Source organism: Dipteris shenzhenensis, chromosome 33 (assembly GCF_047967505.1).
Source record: "Dipteris shenzhenensis isolate YYH24624 ecotype China chromosome 33, Dip_SZ_1.0, whole genome shotgun sequence".
NCBI lineage: Eukaryota > Viridiplantae > Streptophyta > Polypodiopsida > Gleicheniales > Dipteridaceae > Dipteris > Dipteris shenzhenensis.
The window spans coordinates 40,180,979-40,199,512 of record NC_141628.1 but is presented as its reverse complement, the minus strand read 5'-3'; the positions used below and the strand labels follow the sequence as shown (position 1 = coordinate 40,199,512).

At 46.6% G+C, this 18,534-nt stretch overlaps 1 protein-coding gene across 1 annotated transcript in view; it reads left to right on the top strand.

Moving 5' to 3' along the window:
• The window catches only part of LOC147880106 (DUF21 domain-containing protein At4g14240-like), an 88,351-nt gene that overhangs the window by 52,115 nt on the left and 17,702 nt on the right, over positions 1-18,534 (top strand). Inside the window, exons 5-8 of the mRNA XM_087372017.1 lie at positions 11,688-11,801; positions 13,252-13,338; positions 13,674-13,745; positions 13,871-13,938. Coding sequence (XP_087228143.1) covers positions 11,688-11,801; positions 13,252-13,338; positions 13,674-13,745; positions 13,871-13,938 — 341 coding nt within the window. The remainder of the gene's footprint in view (positions 1-11,687; positions 11,802-13,251; positions 13,339-13,673; positions 13,746-13,870; positions 13,939-18,534) is intronic.

The following is an 18,534-nucleotide window of genomic DNA, read 5'->3' as shown; positions in this document are numbered from 1 at the left end:
TTTGATAAGAAGACTATAGGAGATGCAGATTCCAGAGACGCGGATCTGGGGTGTGATGAGCCTATATGAGTATGTCAAAGGTAGGGTCTGTGCTTTTGGTGGTCTATTGGATTGGGTCGAGAGCACAATTGGGGTGAAGCAGGGCTGCCCTCTCTCACCGACTCTCTTTGGACTCTACATCGATGAGATCACATCCTTCATAGATTGCCTAGGGGGCAAGGGTTCATTACTTAGTGATCTCCTCATACAGATATTGTTGTACGGTGATGATATAGTCCTTATATCCTCTTCAGCGGAGGGGCTGCAGAGAGATCTAGAGGCCTTGGAGGTGTTCTGCAGATAGAGAGACCTGACGGTCAACCTGGGGAAAACCAAGGTTATGGTCTTCAACACCTCATGAGCAGTGCTTCACTGACTTAGTTTCACTTATCATGGCGAGCCAATGGAGATACTGCAGTCATACACATATTTGGGAGCAGTCTTCATAGGACCCAACTTCACGACGTGCTTTGGCTCAACTAGATCTCTCTGCAGCCCCTCCGCTGAAGAGGATATAAGGACCCAACTTCACGTCGTGCTTTGGCTAGACTAGAGCGACAGTGTTTCCAAGCGCACTTCTAGGATCCAACGACGAAGGGCTGGCTTTTTGACACACTGGTGCGACCGACTGCCATGTATGCAGCACCCTTCTAGAGATGCGATCTCCCGAGGATAGATTGGAGGAGCTTTGAGCGACTATAGGTGATGATGGGTTCCGGGATGATTCGGTGTAAGCCCTCAATCCCACATGAAATAGTGTAGGCAGAGTTCGCCATGACACCTCTCCAGGTTGATGCCACCTTTCAGACAATGACATTCATTGACATAGTCTAGGACTTACCTCACTGGAGACTTTCGAGGCTGGCCCTAGAGTCATCTAGACGGCTAGCAGAGAGTGGGGCAGACACGTGGTATGCACGCATATTTGCATGGCTTGCCAAGCACAGTATCCAGATGAACAAGCTTCCCCTGTTTCAATATAGCATGGATGCGCCTCCTGAGATGATCCCACGAGATGAGATCAACCGTATCATATGGTTATACCTACTCCACCTTCATACATCTCGGACTTTGTGGGGGGGGGGGGGGTGGGGACTAGGAGCTCCCCACCAAGACCTAGTTCTACCGCGACCACTTCTTGAGAGAATTAGAGGAGGGATTCATGATCAGACCCTAGTATCTCAAGGACAGAGGAGTCTCCCATGCACTGAGGATTGCCGTTGGTCAGATGCGGGTTTTGTCCCATCAGTTGAGGATCAAGGCAGGGAGAGCAGCAGGTATACCCAGAGAGCAGCGGGTCTGCATGCTATGTATGCTGGGGGTGGTTGAGATAGAGGAGCATTTTCTTTGTGTTTGCCCAGCCTACAATGAGATTCGGGAGGGGAGTGGGTTCGGTCCTCTATCACGACTGATCCATTTCCATGACCAGATCTGTATTGGGCTCTATCCGATGGAGATGCATCGGCACAGGGAGACTATTGTTGACATAGAGGTTGACCCGCACAGCAACGCGTCACAGACTTCTATACATTTGAGTCAGCCCCAGGACATAGTGGAGTGGAGGAGGAGGAGCTAGCTGACATGAGAGCAGTCTGGATTAGCAGCCAACACGATATCATCGAGAGAGGGATGCAGAGACCACATGCGAGACAGAGTCACTAGAGCACATTCTATTGAGGTCCGACCTATCGTAGCTTTCCTTAGGGGGGACCGACAGAGACGAGGGGTCACTCTGGACATAGCCTAGAGAGTTCAGAGAGCGAGGAGACCATAGCGCGAGACAGCTCGATAGACGCAGACACGAGATATCTTTGCAGCTCGCTAGAGAGCCATCGCTATGTCAGTCTTCGATTTATTCTGTTTCTGAGTCCCAGCTCTGAGACGGACTTGTTTTTCAGTTTGTACCGGATACTGGATAGATTGATCTCTCCCCGTCGCACTGCACCCTCCACCCCACTGAGTTCTTACTCCACCTATCATGATTACGCTTCGACCGCGACCACTCACCTACTTACTATGGCCGTCTGTACATACTGCTCGCATATATTGACTTCATATCCCTATTAGAGGACCGTGCTGCCTTGGTCAGCCGCTGACTACACGAGGCTTCCCTTCACACTTTCCCTCCCGCTTCACAGCGTCTGGAAGATTGTTTTTGGTTTCGAATCTGAGTTGACGGCGTAAAGCCTTACACTTGGATCTCAATCGAATGTGCTTTAGTCGCTCTCCGTGTCACGGGTTGCCTTTGCAATACTCTCTTGGCAATGCACACTGATCTGTCGTAGCAGGGTCTCCTTGTGTCGGTGCATCTCAAGTAGATAGAGCCCAGTGTAGACCTGGTCATGGAAGTGGATCAATCGTGACAGTGGACTGAACCCACTTCCATCCTGATAGAGATAGTGGTATCGCCCTTGGATCTCGTAGTAGGTTGGGCAGGCACAGAGAAAGTGCTCCTATGTCTCAATCACTCCTAGTGTGCATAGTATGCAGATCCGCTTGCTCTCTAGGTATGCGTGTTGCTCTGCCTGTCTCAATCCTCAACTAATGAATTGGAACGAGCATCTGCCCAATGGTGATCCTCAGTGCGTGTGAAGACTCCTCTGTCCTCGAGATATTGGGGTCCGATGATGAGTCTATCCTCCGAGACTCTCAAGAAGTGGTCATGGTAGAACTAGGTCTTGGTGGGGAGTTGCTGGTCTCCCCCCCAAGTCCGAGATGTGTGGAGCTGGTGGAGATCTAGCCGTGTGATATGGTTAATCTCATCAACTCAGGGGGTGCATCCATACTGTATTGAAAGGGAGGGAGCCTGTCCATCTGAATTTCGTGTTTGGTAACCCATGTGGATGTACGTGCATACCACGTGTCCGCCTCGTTCTCAGCTATTCGTTGGGATGACTCTAGAGCCAGCCTCGGTAGTCTCCATTGGGGTGAGTTCTAGACTCTATGAATGAATGTCATTGTCTGGAAGATGGCATCCATCCGTAGTGGTGTCATGGAGAACTCTGCTTGTACTATCTCATGCGGGATTGAGGGCTTGCTCCAAATCATCCTAGATCCCATAGTCACATGTAGCGGCTCGAATTTCCTCCACTTTGCTATCGGTAGGTCACACCCCCATATCGATGTTGCATACATGGCAGTCGGTCGCATAACATATCGAAGGGCCAGCACTTCATCGGTGGATCTTGAAAGTGTGCCTGGAAGCACTGTCTCTCCAATTAGGCTAGAGCACCCACCCCCGTGTGAGTCGTGCATGGGCTGCATGTGTTATAGTGAAAAGGGGTCTTGTGAAGACTTCTCCTAAAAAGGTGTAGGACTGCACTCTCTCCACTGGCTTGTCTCGATAAGTGAAGCTGAGTCGACGGAGCACTACATGTGAGGTGTTGACGACCATAACCTTGGTCTTCTGAAGGTTGACTGCCAGGGAAGAGAGAGAGAGAGAGAGAGAGAGAGAGAGAGAGTATAGTAATGTCCACGGGACAGCAAAAACCTGCTAATACATCTGTTTAGGGAACGCGCAGAGCAGCTCCCAAAGAGTGCATAAACCAACTCTGAATTATCATAAGGGGTCCCTTTCAGCTTGTAAGATTGGCAAAGGAGCTTAATGTGTGCTGAGTGCAATAATGGCGTGCCCTTTAGAGTGACGAATATTAGTTGTGGAATCTGTCCCATCTTCATCCTCGTCTTCCAGCCATGTAATACCAGGGGGGGTGGCTGCTTTGATTTTTCCCAAAGTCTCACTGTGTGTATCCTCCTCTTTTGAACCAGCCTTTAGGAAAGCCTCCTCTTCTAATCTTTAGTGCATTGCTGCGTTTGGCTTCATATTCCTTGATCTCAAACTGAATGTGAGTTTTATTTGCTTTTGTATCCGCAGTAGCCTTGCAGCTCTGCATTACCTCGTCGATTACGACTTCTTCAAGAAGCTCGATTCGAGCATCCATGGAAATAATGAGCTCCTTCTTGGCTTCTTGGATTTGCTCTCGAATCTCTTGAATTGGGTCAGGTTTGCCCTCAAGAGTGGCCAGCCTGGTTTCAACCTTGCTGAGCTGGTCCTTCAAGGCAGAATTTTCTTCTCATAGCTTGTCGATCTTTGCTAATAGGAACACCTCCCATGAGCTTGAGCTTGAACTAGTTAACGGCTTTGGTTTGTATTACCAAAGCATTGGCGAAGGATTTACATGGCATCTTGCTTGTGACAAGTTGGGGAGACATCTGTGCCAATGGTGGATATGTCGAAGGGCCATGTCTCAGCACTAACCGCCATGGCCTGGATGTGCCCCACACCAAGCTAGGTGTTAGGGCAATGAGGTGGGTGTGGGCAAGCAACAGCAGAGCCAGAGCAGACAACAAAGAGCAAAAGGGTGGGAGGCTTGTATGGGAGGGGCTTGGGAAACGCGAGTGGAAGGCATGAGCAAAGTGAGAGGGAAAGGGGCGAGCTGAAAATGACCGGAGCTGGGCGATGACTTGTTGGAGAGGAGATGAGTGGAGACTGTTGGAGCAGGTGTGGAAGTCAAGTGTTGTAGAGTTGGTGATACTTATCCGACTCCCGCTTCACTTGTGTCGAAAAACCACTTGAAATGACCTCTTCTTCCTTCTCTTTTACCCTTTTTTCCTTGTTTTTATGCTGTAAACTGGTACACTCCGTTTGGGGCCTGGGCTACTTATTTTGAGTGGATTGGAGCTCTAGATCCCGTTATAGGGGGCACTTGATGGGTGGAACACCCCCTTAAAATCTTGTTCCGATTTGACTTTTCGTTGGGGAGAACGGGGGGGGGTTCTTTTCCTCATGGTTTAAGGGTTTTAAGGGTCTATTCGCACGAGGGAGTCACCCCGTTAGGACACCCGTTCCCTGTCCAAAGACCAAAAAAATCAGAGAAATCCCTTACCTCAAGGGCTCCAGATTTCAGGGTTTCCAAGATCAGAGAGAGCCTTTGTAGCTAGCCAGCCTTCCGTCGGCCTTTCAGATCTCGGTCAATCCACTGTTTCACGTGCAGGTCTGACGGAAGGCCGTCCGGATTTCGGTCAATACACTGTTTTGTGTGCAGATGTGCAAGTCTTATGCTGTGGGGTTGTCGCTTGCCTTGCCTCTCGTCCGGCTCTCCACACACGTCGCCTTCCTGCGGCGCTCTCCCGCTGTGCCTCCCGTGCGGTCTCCCTTGCGCGCTACCTTCTCGTACATCTCCCTTCCGTGAACGCTGCGTTGGCTGCTGTCCTACACGCTTGCACCCTCCCTCGTGCTTGCTTCTTCTCCTTCTCTTCCCGTCCCGATAGTGGATCGTCAAAGCTCTGATACCAAATGTAAAGAACTGATTTCTCAAGAATGCAAATGTGTGCAATGCATGCAGAATTTGAATGCCAATTGGCCTTCCAATGGGGAAGAGCACCCTTGTGAGAGTATTTATTTCTATTTCAACCTACATGCAAGGTGGGAGAGAGATGGCGGATGAATGCAAGGTGAATAGAGAATGCTACGTGAGATTCACAATGAAAGGGTGAGACCCTTTCATTAATGTCTCTTGAGATCACTCAAGTTCCATCTTCCCATTTACACCTGCCCTCATCCTATGACCCATGCATCTACCATTTAATGCACCTTAGTGCACCCTTCCCTTCCTATTGCCCCTAGGACCTAGACACATGTGTGCATATCTTTATTAATAAAATAAGTATCACATGTTCAAATTTGATGCCGTCTGAAGCGGTAGCTGCAGCTCGACTAGTTCTATCTACTCAGATGATCCACCACCATAACAAATCGCTCGGTGTCCATCATAAATACATATACATGTTACACCATTGGTGTATAATATATAATAATGTTTTAATGTCTACCAATCGCGGATTAGTGATTTCTCTTGTCATGACAGATGAGGCGATGGAGGCATGAAATCAGGGATAGAGTGCTATCGGTTGCTCACGAGTGCGGCCCTTTGACGTCTCCTTGTCATAGCTCTGCGCCTAACAATTGCCACAGTAACCCCCGGCGGTCAGGCTCCGACTCTGAACAGAGAGGGGATATCCCCAAGTGTAATCTGCCCGTGAGTCCTCTATCGAAGCCGTCGGGTCACTGGCTCTTGGTCACGATCATGTTGAGGCCTCGTCTCGTGGGGGTCCATGTGATCTAGTAGGAAGAACTTCAGAATAGAGCTCTGAGAGGGATCTTCCACCTACGAGAGGATACTTCAATGGTGGAGACAGAAGCAGACTTCTTCCTACCTGACTATCTCATGGGTGAAGCCTGCCAAACATCTCTGGTCTAGGTACGAGAGGAATCGGAACAAAACCCTAGAGCTGTCTCTGAAGAGGCAATAGAATCGCCCTCGGATCTCATCGTAAACAAGGCACTTGAAGATGAAGTGCTCCTCCGTCTCAACCTCCTACATGTCACATAATGTGCATATGCGCCTCTCCTTGTGTAGGCCCTCTGCTCTACCGCTCTCGATACGAAGTCTATGTGAAGAGACTTGGAACTACTCGAGAGAGAGAGAGAGAGAGAGAGAGAGAGAGAGAGGGAGAGAGAGGGGAGAGAGAGAGAGAGAGAGAGAGAGAGAGAGAGAGGAAAGAAAGAAATTTTATTAGAGTCTTCGGGAAAGAGAGAAATTTTATTAGAGTCTTCGGAAGACTGATGGGTCTATGAGACTGAAAGAAAACCTGATACAAATCACAGTAAGGGTGGACCTATTGAAACGAGCATCATCACCCGTGCTGAATCCTAAGTCTGATCATACATAATCAAATACATCTGGATGTAACAATGCAAAGAAAAGGGCTGGAGCAGAGCGAAATCTTCCATATGTCATGTCCCCCTGGCTGGTGCATAGCCGATGATGGGACGCTGGTGCTCGTCAAGGGGTGCCGTGCGTCTCGGTCTCCTGGACGAGGCTCGACGCAAGACTAGAGCCACCGTGACTCCTGTGGGACGTATCCCAGGTCTAAACAATGACGGGAGGTCCCCTAGAGTGATCTGTGTCTCTTTGATGTCTCGTGTGTCGTGCTGCGATCATCGGGTCGGGGTCTCTGTCACGTCGGCAGCTAGAGACTGGACGATCAATGTCACTCGATGGGAAGAACTCTGTGATCCTGCTCTAAGAGGTGTCTGATGATGTGGCGAAGCCCTGTCGTCTGAGTAAGTACTCTCTATGTCGGACTCCCTCGTGAATGAAGGCCGCGAGGCATCTCTGATCTGGGTAGGCGAGGAATGTGGAAAGGAGCCCGGAGCCGTCTCTAAAGAGGTAGTGGTAGCGACCTCGGATCTCGTAGTACACTGGGCACCTGAAAATAAAATGCTCCTCTAACTCAATGTCTTGACAGTCGCACAATATGCATAAGCGATGCTCCCTAGGAATCCCCTCTGCTCTGCCGCTCTCCATGCGGAGGCGGTGTGATGATACCCGAAACTGTCCGATGGAGATCCGTAGTGAGTGAGGCATATGAAGCTCAGTGTACCCCGGTGGTGTGATGAATCCCTCCTCCAAAATGCGAAGATAGTAATCTCTGTAGAAACTCAGCTTCATTGGAAGCTCCCCCGGCTCCAACCAGGTCCTAAAGGTGTGTAGCTGCAAGAGATCCTCTCAAATGACCTAGTTGGTATGTGGCCCAATCGGGATGGTGGGTGGGAGTACCGGAGGGGCATCTAAACTGTACTGAAAAGGAGGTATCCTATCGATGTGGAACCCTAGTCTCACAAACCATCTGTGAGTCCGTGCATACCAGCATCGCTCGTCTCCCTGTGCTGCCAACCTCATGGAGGAATGGAGAGCCAACCATGGCAACCTCTGTCTCCCTGATGTACAGTCCCCATATGATCTAACTCTGTGTAGATATGTGATGGTCTGAAAGGCTGCATGTAGTTGGAGTGGAGAAGCACCAAACGCAGCTTGAATGATGTGAGGTGGTACATACGGTTTCCCCCCGATCATCCGTGAGAGCATGAGGATGTGTAAGCGCTCCACCCGTGTCCACTCTATCTCTGACATGTCAGGCCCCCAACAAGGGCTGCCATACTTACCGGCTGGGTGGACCAAGGAGTCGAAGAGAAGAGCCTTGGTCCGAGGGTCTTGGAAGTGGGAGTGAAAGCACTGTCTCTCTAGCCGAGCCAGTCAGGCGTATCCCCTGCTCAGTCTGGCTTGCATCGCTGGTCTCATCGTGAAGATCGGGCCGGAGAAGATGACCCCCAAGTAAGTGTATGAAGATACGATCTCAACTGGACCCACCCAAAGTAAAAGTAAACTGCTTCCGTTGCATGTTTGCTCGAGAGGTGTTAAAGATCACGACCTTGGTCTTCTCAAGGTTGATCTCCAAATCATGGAATAAACAAAAAGCCTGCAGTGCATCCAGGTGTCGCTGGAGCCCCTCGGGTGTGGAGGACAAGAGTGCCACGCCATCTGCATAAAGAAGAATCCTGATGATGATCCCGACAAGTGAGCAACCGGTCCCTTTGAATGTCCCCATGAAAGTCTCAAGCTCATCGATGTAGAGGCCAAACAGGGTCGGTGATAAGGGACAACCTTGTTTGCCCCTATGGTACTCAGGATCTCATCTGTCCAACCTGCGCCCCTCCATCTCTGTGACTGGGGTCCCTCCAGGTGCTGCTTTGAGGGTCCCGAGCTCCTCTCGAATTTGTGGATAAGGGTGCCTTGCTCGTGTATAATGCGGGCTTGCTCCTGGGTGTATTGGGCCTGCTCCTGGGTGTAATGTGTCAGCTCTGCTTGACGGGCCCGGGTGTTGTGTATCTCAGCTAATAGGGAGTCCCAAGCATCTGGCGGGGGCCTAAGATGTCCTGGTCCAGGTGGGAATTGGATCTCGAGAGGGGTTGGAATGAAGGTGGGCTGCTGAGGTTGTACTGAGGGTGGGGACAGTATGATCTGGGCAGGGGAGTGATATGTAGGAGTAGCGAGGTCAGACGAGGCGATGAAGGGTGGCTGATTGAGAGGTAGAGGTGATACGAGGGGAAAGTACTGAGGAGCCGTGGCTGGTGGGGCGAGTGGTGAGGCTACTGGAGAGGAGACCTGTGATGATGATGCAGGAGAGGGGGAGGAGAGAGGTGGCGTAGACGGTGAGGCGGATGATGGTGGTGAAATAGTGGTGGTAACTATAGAGGTCGAGGATGTGGTGAGCGGCATGGGCTTTGGGTGGGCCCCTTTCTTCTTGGCCGCGGTGCTGTCCACTGTCAAAGTGCTCCGGTTGCTGCGTTTGTTGAAGTCCTCTTGATTGAGTTGCCTTTGTGTTTTCGCCTTGTCACCGTTCCCCTTCCCCATCTCCACGCGTATGCAGATTTGGATCGAGGGGTCTCCCGCCTAGTCTCATGTCCTCATCCCCTTGTTCCCTTCATTATGGGGGCAAAGAAGGGACTGCAGGAGGTCGAAGCTGCTGTCCCCCCCCGCTCCCCTTGGAAGGGAAAAAAAAAACCGGGGGGGGGAGGGGGGGTAGCGAGGGGGTACGGAGGGGATAGCGGGGGGGTTAGCGGAGGGGGTAGCGGGGGGTAGAGAGGGGTAGCGGAGGGGGTAGCGAGAGGGGTAGCCGGGGGGGGGGGGTGTTTTGCGAGGTAGCGGGGGGTAGCGAGGTAGCGGGGGGGTTAGCGAGAGGATAGTGAGGTAGCGGGTGGGTAGCGAGGTAGCGGGGGGGTTAGCGAGAAGGGTAGCAGGGGGTAGCGAGGTAGCGGGGGGGTTAGCGGAGGGGGGTAGCGGGGGGGTAGGTAGCGGAGGGGGTAGTGGGGGGTAGCGGAGGGGGTTAGTGAGGGGGTGGTGGGGGGGTAGCAGGGGTAGCAGAGGGGGTAGCGGGGGGGGGGTTAGTAGAGGTAGCGGGGGGGGTAGCAGAGGTAGCGAGGGGGTATAGATGGGTTAGTGGAGGGGGTAGCACAGGGAGAGAGCAGGGGGTAGCGTAGGGAGAGAGAGGGGTAGCGCAGGGGAGAGAGAGGGCTAGCGGGAGAGGCTAAGGGAGCGGAGAGAGATGTATTAACGTCTGCAACAGGCCTCGCGGGCCTATGAGACAAGGTGCAAAACCAAAGGGTAGCTCATACAAGCCACTGAGGGCTGAAGCAAAGGGCTCACTAAGACCCTTGTTGAAAGCTAAATTGCTAAACTAGTGAACAAAATACCATAGTAAATAACAGAAGAGTATTGGGTACTGCTCAGGTTCCATATATCCAGTACCTGCTCAGGTTCCATATATCCAGGTAACCTGGTGGCTCTTTGATGAGATGTATCATGTGACGAGCTCTCGTATCTGTGTCTGTCGAGCTGTCTCTCGATGCGGTGGAGGGTGTGGTCTCCTTGATCTTTGGATCCGGTGGGCTACGTCAAGGGTGATCCCTCGTCTTTGGCGGTCACCTCTGAGGAGGGTTGAAATAGATCGAGCCTCGATCGTGTGTGCTGTGGTCCCTCTCTGTGTCGCACGTGGAGTGTGTGTCTCCTTGTCTGGCAGCATGGTGGTGGGCACTCCCACAGCTAATCCATGATTTGCTCATCTCATCAAGCTCCTCTCCCTCAGCCTCACCGGCAGCTGACTTAGATGCATAGATGTCTGTAACAAGTGTTTGTGCTTTGTTGATGTCGGTGACCGGTGGCATCAGTCCCTGCTGCTCTCGAGCCTCTCACATCAGTATATCTTTCTCTCGTCCCATCTCAATCAGAGAGAGCCCCACACAAACCTGATCGGGAAAATGGATCAGCCGTGTAAGTGGACCAAGCCATGCCCCTCCTGAAAGAGGCAGTGATATCGCCTTCGGATCTCATAGTAGACTGGGCAGATACATAGAAAATGCTCCTCTGTCTCGATCTCCTCCATCTGGCATAGTGTGCAGATACTCTGCTCTCTGAGTATATCTGCAGCTCTGTGTGTGTGTGTGTGAGAGAGAAAGAAAGAAAGAAAGAAATTTTATTAAAGGTCCACGGAAGGCCATACATGGCCTATGGGACACAAAATCATCCGAAAGGAAAATACATCATCAACGATGCGCCAACTAGGTGGCCTCATCGTAATACCGCTAAGATGCCAAAAATGGCTACAAAAATCCTAGATACAAAATGAAATGAAATAGAGTACCAAAATTGCCTAGATACAAAATGTAAAATATGGAATATGAGGAACATCGTCTTCCCTAAGGGGTCTGTGATCCAAAGAAATGATGGAAGTCATGGCCATCGACCATGCCTCCTGCCATGAGTGTGAAGATCTGGGCAAGTGTCAAATGGGCTGCTGGCGGTGCCAAGTCTCCATGGAGCAATCTCCTCCGAAAATCTGCCATCATCCTCCGTCGTCTAGAAATAAAGCGACGGGTACAGTTGACAGACTTTATACATTAATAGTTATGTATGTAGTATTTTATTACCTTACGTATTATGCATTTTACATGTATAAATAGAGCATGTTTCTAGGTGAAGTCATATCATATTTAAGGTACATTTCACAAAACTTTAATGGTAACACTGGATGTATGAGTCAGCATGAGATTTAAATTTTAATCAATAATCTGTCAGCAGTATGAAGGCTGGTTATGTTGTGGAATAGGACACAAAGGTAATAGTGATGAAGTGTTGGAAAGAGTTGGCATTATGACTTTTGATAGAGATACCAGTCTTTTTTTCCTTTATGATGTTTTGGTCCTTATTTAACAATTGTGCTTGACTGTGTTTTTTTGCTCTGTATAGATTATCCCACAGGCAATATGCTCTAGGTTTGGGCTTGCAATTGGAGCAAATTTGGTTTGGTGTGTTCGGGTCCTAATGATAATTTGCTTTCCAGTTGCTTATCCTGTTGGAAAGGTAACTGTTGCCTCTGACATCCTATAGACCAAATGTATGAAGATTGGGTTTTCCCCTTGGGCTTGAATCTTTTTCTAGAGGTCCCTCAAATGAATAATTATTCTGTTTGTGTATGTGCTTACATGTTCTTAATGTGGCAGAAGATATGTTGTTTGTATGTGATGGTGTAGAAAGAATGAACAGAATGAACTTCTAGATATAAAGTTTTAAATAGTTGACAAGGACCAGGAAAGGTATGATGAATGCAGTTATGTGAACCAAGTTTCATCCATTCAGTAAAATTACTTGTTTGTGTTTTGACATAATTTCAGCCTTCCTACAAACAGCCAAACTGTTGGAAAACTTGTACTTTTAGGGCTGTTGTTCCTTATTCTCAAGATTGTTATTATTGTATTGTGAAAGCTAAAAAATGCTTTAGGCTATAACTTATGATACTTTTCGCTTTGCAATGCCTTGAATCAGTCTTTGCGAAACAATGTGTTGATGTGTCTGCAACCTGTTCTGCAGTACTGGGAGTCTACATTTTGAATTGCAACACTTTGCCAAAGACTTCACTCTTTTTGTCAGTAGATCATATGCATGGAAATAGAGTAAATATCAGGGGTACAGAGCAGTTAATGCCAGGAAAAGGTGACCTGGGCTATACAGATGACAAAAAAAGCAGCTGTACTGTCATGGCAGATTATTATAACAAGATGAGTGTAGGGAGAATGACAACAAAGCTGACGTAAGCTATGCGCTTGTAGTGAGGGGAAGGGATGTCAGAAGGAGAAATTGACTTGTAGCAGGGGAAATCCTGACGTCTGAGTTCATTGTTTGCTTAGAAAGAATTTCAGCTGGGTGCTAAGAGCTTTACACCATAAAGGTGACTTTTCAGTGGTTACCAGAAATGTTTCAAAATTTGAAATATTTTGGAGTTTTGAAACATTTCAAAAAAAGGAAGTTTCCTTTAGGCATAGTAAATATGCACCGTATAATCCCATAGGTCATTGAATTGCAAAAAAATATGGCTGGAAAGAGGTTGAAACATGCAGCAGTGTATGCTTGGAATTTGACATGCGCAAAAAGTACGCTTGCAAAGTGAGACTCGAGGAAGAAAAGCTCAAACTTGAGACTTGGCAGGTCGAGTACCAAGTCTGTGTTTCCTGTTTCTTTGCCTAATGTGGAAACAGCTTGAAAAAGGTCCACAGTATTAACCAAAGTTGGCTGAGGATTCTTCATAGCAGATCTTCTGAAATGTGGGACAACATCCATGAAATCCTTTGAGCACGATAATAAAAATACATATTCTGCTCAGTTTCTTATTTTCCCACAAAAGATTTTGTCACAGATCACCTTTTTAAAATTTTATGATCTTTATATTATAATCAAATCTCTGCCTATTTGTCTGTTTGGAAACTGCATGCAAGTTCACATTTCTAAGATTTGAGAAATTTCTGTGTGTCTTCAGTTGTTGGATCTTTTGCTAGGGCATAATGATGCGGGTTTATTTAGGAGAGCTCAATTGAAGGCACTTGTATCCATTCATGGGAAAGAGGTATGGTACATAGAATAATGCGAAGGTCCATGAATTGTTGTTGATTTGCTCTGAAATCATCCCTATTTGTATCTGATGTTATTATTTGTCCAACTGCCCCAGAAAGTAACACTATGTTGCTTTCTAATTCGTGATTGTGAGGGAATGGAGATGAGAGTAGGGTGCAAGTCATTAAGAATAAACGTTCAATTAAGATAAAAGGATCTCTCTTGCTCCAAATTCCCCTCTCCACAATTCATATTTACTTAAAAATATTTTTTTCAGAGATGGTATGACAGAATAACCAAATTTCCAAGGATTTTCTCTAAAAGTTGTCTGCTGTATTGTTAAGATAGGAAGGGAAAGGTGGGGAGCTTTCTCATGATGAAACCACTATTATCAGTGGAGCCCTTGATCTAACCTTGAAGGTAATCATAGAGGCATAGGGTTGTACTTCTTGCCAACCAAAGTGTGGCATATATACCAGGTACTACTAGCCAATGACTAATTTTGTTGTAATTGTTGTATGTTTTTCTCTTGTTGTTTTGTTTAGACTGCAGAAGAGGCCATGACACCTATAGAGTCTACCTTTTCGCTGGATATTGATTCCAAATTAGATTGGTTCTCTCTCTCTATCTCTCTCTCTCTCTCTCTCTCTCTCTCTCTCTCTCTCTGTCGCTCTCTCTCTCTCTTCTACACATGCACACGCACAAAGAAAGCTCCTTCCTATAGATTGCATTGTCGTGGTTGGTAGCACCATGAATGAATGTCAAAGAAAAATGCTATCCTTATTCCTAGTGTTCATGAAAAATAATATTAAGTCATGGTTGGATATATAGTTGTAAGCTCACTGTTTACTCATATTAAATCTTAAGAGATTTACCTGTTAAGACTTAAAAAGATTGCTTCAATCATGCTCTTATCTCTTGATGATAAGAATTTGGACATTAGAAAAGACGATGTTCTATATTCTCTATCCTAATAGGTGGCAAGGCCAGGGATTCATATGGACTCAGAGATTTTATCATTGATTTGCTGCAAAACCTGTTTAACCTTACAAAGCAGCATGATTTCCCAAAAGAGTGGCATGCGAATCAGAAACTTTTATTTGCCAGAGGAGATAGTTGTTGTAATGATGGGCCGAATCATGGCTTAGCTTTTGCTATCATCTGTAGCCCTCAATTTATGAGGGGGCTGAGAGAAGGGAACGAGAACAAAGATATAAATCTGATCCAAGAAGGCATATATTATTTTGGATAATCTAGTTAGATTGAGAGGTTGGATGGAGGGACGTAGACGCCATGGACACTATTGTTGTTTCCTATTGTTGTTTGTGGACTTGCTATCACCTGTAGCTATCAATTGATAAGGGGTCTGGGCTCATCCCAGAAGGAATATAATTTTGTGGACCATCTAGTTAGATTGAGAGGTTGGATGGAAGGATGTACACTCCGTGGACACTAGTATTGTTCCCTATTGCTGTTTGTGGACTTGGAAAAAAGGTGTTCGATATGTTTCCGAGAAAACCCTATTGAAAAAGGGTGGAAGTATTGGGGGTTCCAATGAATGAATAAGCTTTTTGGAAAGACACTTGAAGTTCTCTAATTTGTATCAGACTCTATCTCAGCTTCCAATGTACACATATCTTGGTGATAATGTTTTAAATGAAGGGCACTGGCTCAGACTGTTGGGTCTGCTTGGTTCAAAATTATTGTCTAGGATCCCACTGTAGCTATCAATTGATGAGGAGGCTGACAGAAAGGGAATGTGAACAAAGGTATAAGTCTGATCCAAGTAGGCATATATTATTTTGAATAATCTAGCTATATGGAGAGGTTGGATGGAGGGACGTAGACTCCATGGACAGTAATGTTGTTTCCTATTGCTGTTTATTGACTTGCTATCACCTGTAGCTATCAATTGATAAGGGATTTGAGCTCATCCAAGAAGGCATATAATTTTGTGGACCATCTAGTTAGATTGAGAGGTTGGATGGAAGGATATAGACTCCGTGGACACTAGTATTGTTTCCGACTGCTTTTTGTGCTTGAAAAAAGGTGTTCTATATGTTTCCAAAAAAATCCTATTGAAAAAGGGTGGAAGTATTGGGGGTTCCAATGAATGATTAAGGGTTTTGGAGAGACAGTTGAAGCCCCGTTGATTTGTATCAGACTCTATCTCAGCTTCCAATGTACACAGATCTTGGTGATAATGTTTTATGAAATGAAGGGCACTGGCTCAGACCATTGGGTCTGCTCGGTTCAAAATTATTCTCTAGGATCCCACTGTACTTCTCTGAGAGGGTACCCTGACATTCTCACAGCTATTGTGCATGATCTCGTAGCTTGCCTAGCTTTAGGACAATAGCCATTGCTTGGTCCTACAATTTGATCACTGTGATCCTCTGCCCTTGCACCTTGTCATCACTGGCTCAGACCATTGGGTCTGCTCAGTTTAAAATTATTCTCTAGGATCCCATTGTACTTCTCTGAGAGGGTACCCTGACATTCTCACAGCTATTGTGCATGATCTCGTAGTTTGCCTAGCTTTAGGACAATAGCCATTGCTTGGTCCTACAATTTGATCACTGTTATCCTCTGCCCTTGCACCTTGTCATCTAAGATATCTTTATCTTAAGAAGGGGGTTTGAGTTGGAGTACATCATCCTCTTTTATAGTGTAGAACAGGGGTAGTTTGCCCACCATGTGACTGATAGTAGTGAACCTAAGGGGGACTCTAGTTTGGAAGAGCTGTCCTGCTAATATGCTGGTTTGTGTGGCATAGTCTTCAGTCAGGCTTGGAATGGCTGCATGAATCCCCCCTATTTTACATCCTACTCGTCTTAGGTATATATAGGGAGTTCCAAGACCCTAGGAATTGGGCTGGTCTACTATCCCACTGCACTAGTTGATGTCTGTGTTGGGACAGACGGAAGCAAGTGCTGTCTCAACTGGCTTGTATTGAGAGAACTCTCTTGTAAACCACATGAAGCAATAGCACAACAACTGGTCTGGGCGCATTGTAACACCTATCAAAGTATCGGTATTTGAGGTTGCTGCCTTACACTATTGTCCATGCATGTTAGCCCGCAGTGATTCAGCTCATAGGGGGGGCAAAGATACTGTACATGGTATACATGGATTTACGGACTTTGCTAGGGGTTTTGAGGGTGAATAGGTCAGGTTAGTACAATGGCGCGCAAGGGGCAAGCCAAAGCATTAGCATTGACGAGGTAACTCCGACTCTTAAGAACTCTACCTCTTAAGCAATCTAGTTCAGTGGCCTATATGCGACTTGGCTCAACGAGAGCACAGATTCTAGATCGAGAGGTTCCCACCCTTGGCTTGTTTGGTAAAAACGTGATTTTATGCATGGTCTTGTTCTCACACTTATCCATAAGGTGTAATGTACGGTAAGCATCCACTATCCTGGATGTACCTCAGCAGTTTAAGGGCGAATTTGGCTTCAAAGATTTCTTGCATAGTACAAGACGATTTAGTTCCTATTGGTTGTGACAAGCAATCATGCATTGCATGATGGAGTTTATGGTTTTCAACCTTATGAGTGACTATCTTGAGATCATAATTGCACTATGTGTTGTGTTTCTGGAGGATGAGTTTGGGCATGTTCCTCGATTCATCTATCTATCTATCTATATGTGTGTGTGTATCAAGATCCTCACAGTTGTAAAGTTTTGAAATGCCCATAAAGAACTTCGAAATGCATAATACCTTTGATGTACTTGAGGATTATTTTGGCTCCCTGCGAATGGATGGCCTTAGGAATGGCATGTGCTAACTGACAATTCGCTACATACGAAATCGTGGCCTGATGGTTGTAAGATTAATCAATCTGCCCATTAACTGCTTGTAGGAAGTGGCATTCACATTCGGCTCATCCACGTCAAGATGCAATTCAATCCTGTCTTCATGGGAGTAAAAATCGGCTTGCTGCCTTGCATGTGGGGTTTCGGCAAGCCTTTAGCATACTTTGTATTACCGACAAAAATGCCCTTAGCTATGCCAAAGATCTGTAGTGAGCTGTTTGGATGTGGAACTTGCAGTTATTCTCTTAATCACTTTCCCATCAAATTTGACCACCTGAGCCCGTGAATCTGTTAAGTGGATACTTTATGGAACATTTACGGTTTGTAAAGAGGACATCATTCCCATCATCACAGATAGCTGAATAGGAAGCAAGTTCTTTCGAAGGCTTGGTACATACTTGATATTCTTCAAATACTTCATTTTCATGTGAAGCCGACACTGGAATTGTGTCATTACCCTTGATTTAATCTTGTAAGCATTTACAACTTCTACCATACCCCTTGTGGATTTATCTAAGACTAAAACAAATCCCCCTGTCTTGTCATGTGCTTGCTAATACCTGAGAACCATAATCTGGAGAAGTAGATTCTTAGAGTAAGCAACTCTCATCTGATGCCTTGAGATGTTTATGCCTAGGCTTCGTTTGAGAAGCATCACCATAGTAATCGTAGACTTGTAAATCTTCTAACTGCTCAGTGGACTGTTCATCAGATTCAAGAGCATTCGATGGATATCCCAAACCTGCATGATCAAATGATACTATAGGGCACTCAAACGAAAACACATTTGGCATAGCTTGTGGTTGCAAACAAATATCACCATCTTGAGGTGCATATTCATCATCAAACTGGCTGTGCATCCAAAGTCATATCGTGTTCAATAATCATACCACTCTTAGCAGAAAAAGCATGTGCACTACATTGGGTTAAGAGTTAGTTTCCCAAAGCATGTGCACTACATTGGGTTAAGAGTTAGTTTCCCTAATGGAGAGCAATGAGACATACACTTAAATGCTGAAGGTGCTGATTCTTGCCACCAAAGACACTGAAATCATTGTTGAAAGCATGCATGCATGTTTGCATAAAATCTCGAAAAAACTTAGTATAATTCTCTAAAGGTTGCCAGGGCATTTTTTAGGGCCGAAATTCATAAGTTGGAAGCAAAGGCTCCCCACACTGTTCCATAAAGAGATGTTCTAATGCATAAATGGATTGTTCTGCTCTGCATTTATGGAAATATCTTGGACTACATGTGCTTGCTGTGCTTGACCTTGATATGCCTTCTTTTTTCTGCATTCCCTTTCATAATGCCCCACTTTCCCACATAGTGACACTTGCTCTCACCCCTTCATTGAGCGGAAGCTGCCTTCCTCTTCAGTTGTCAAAGTTGA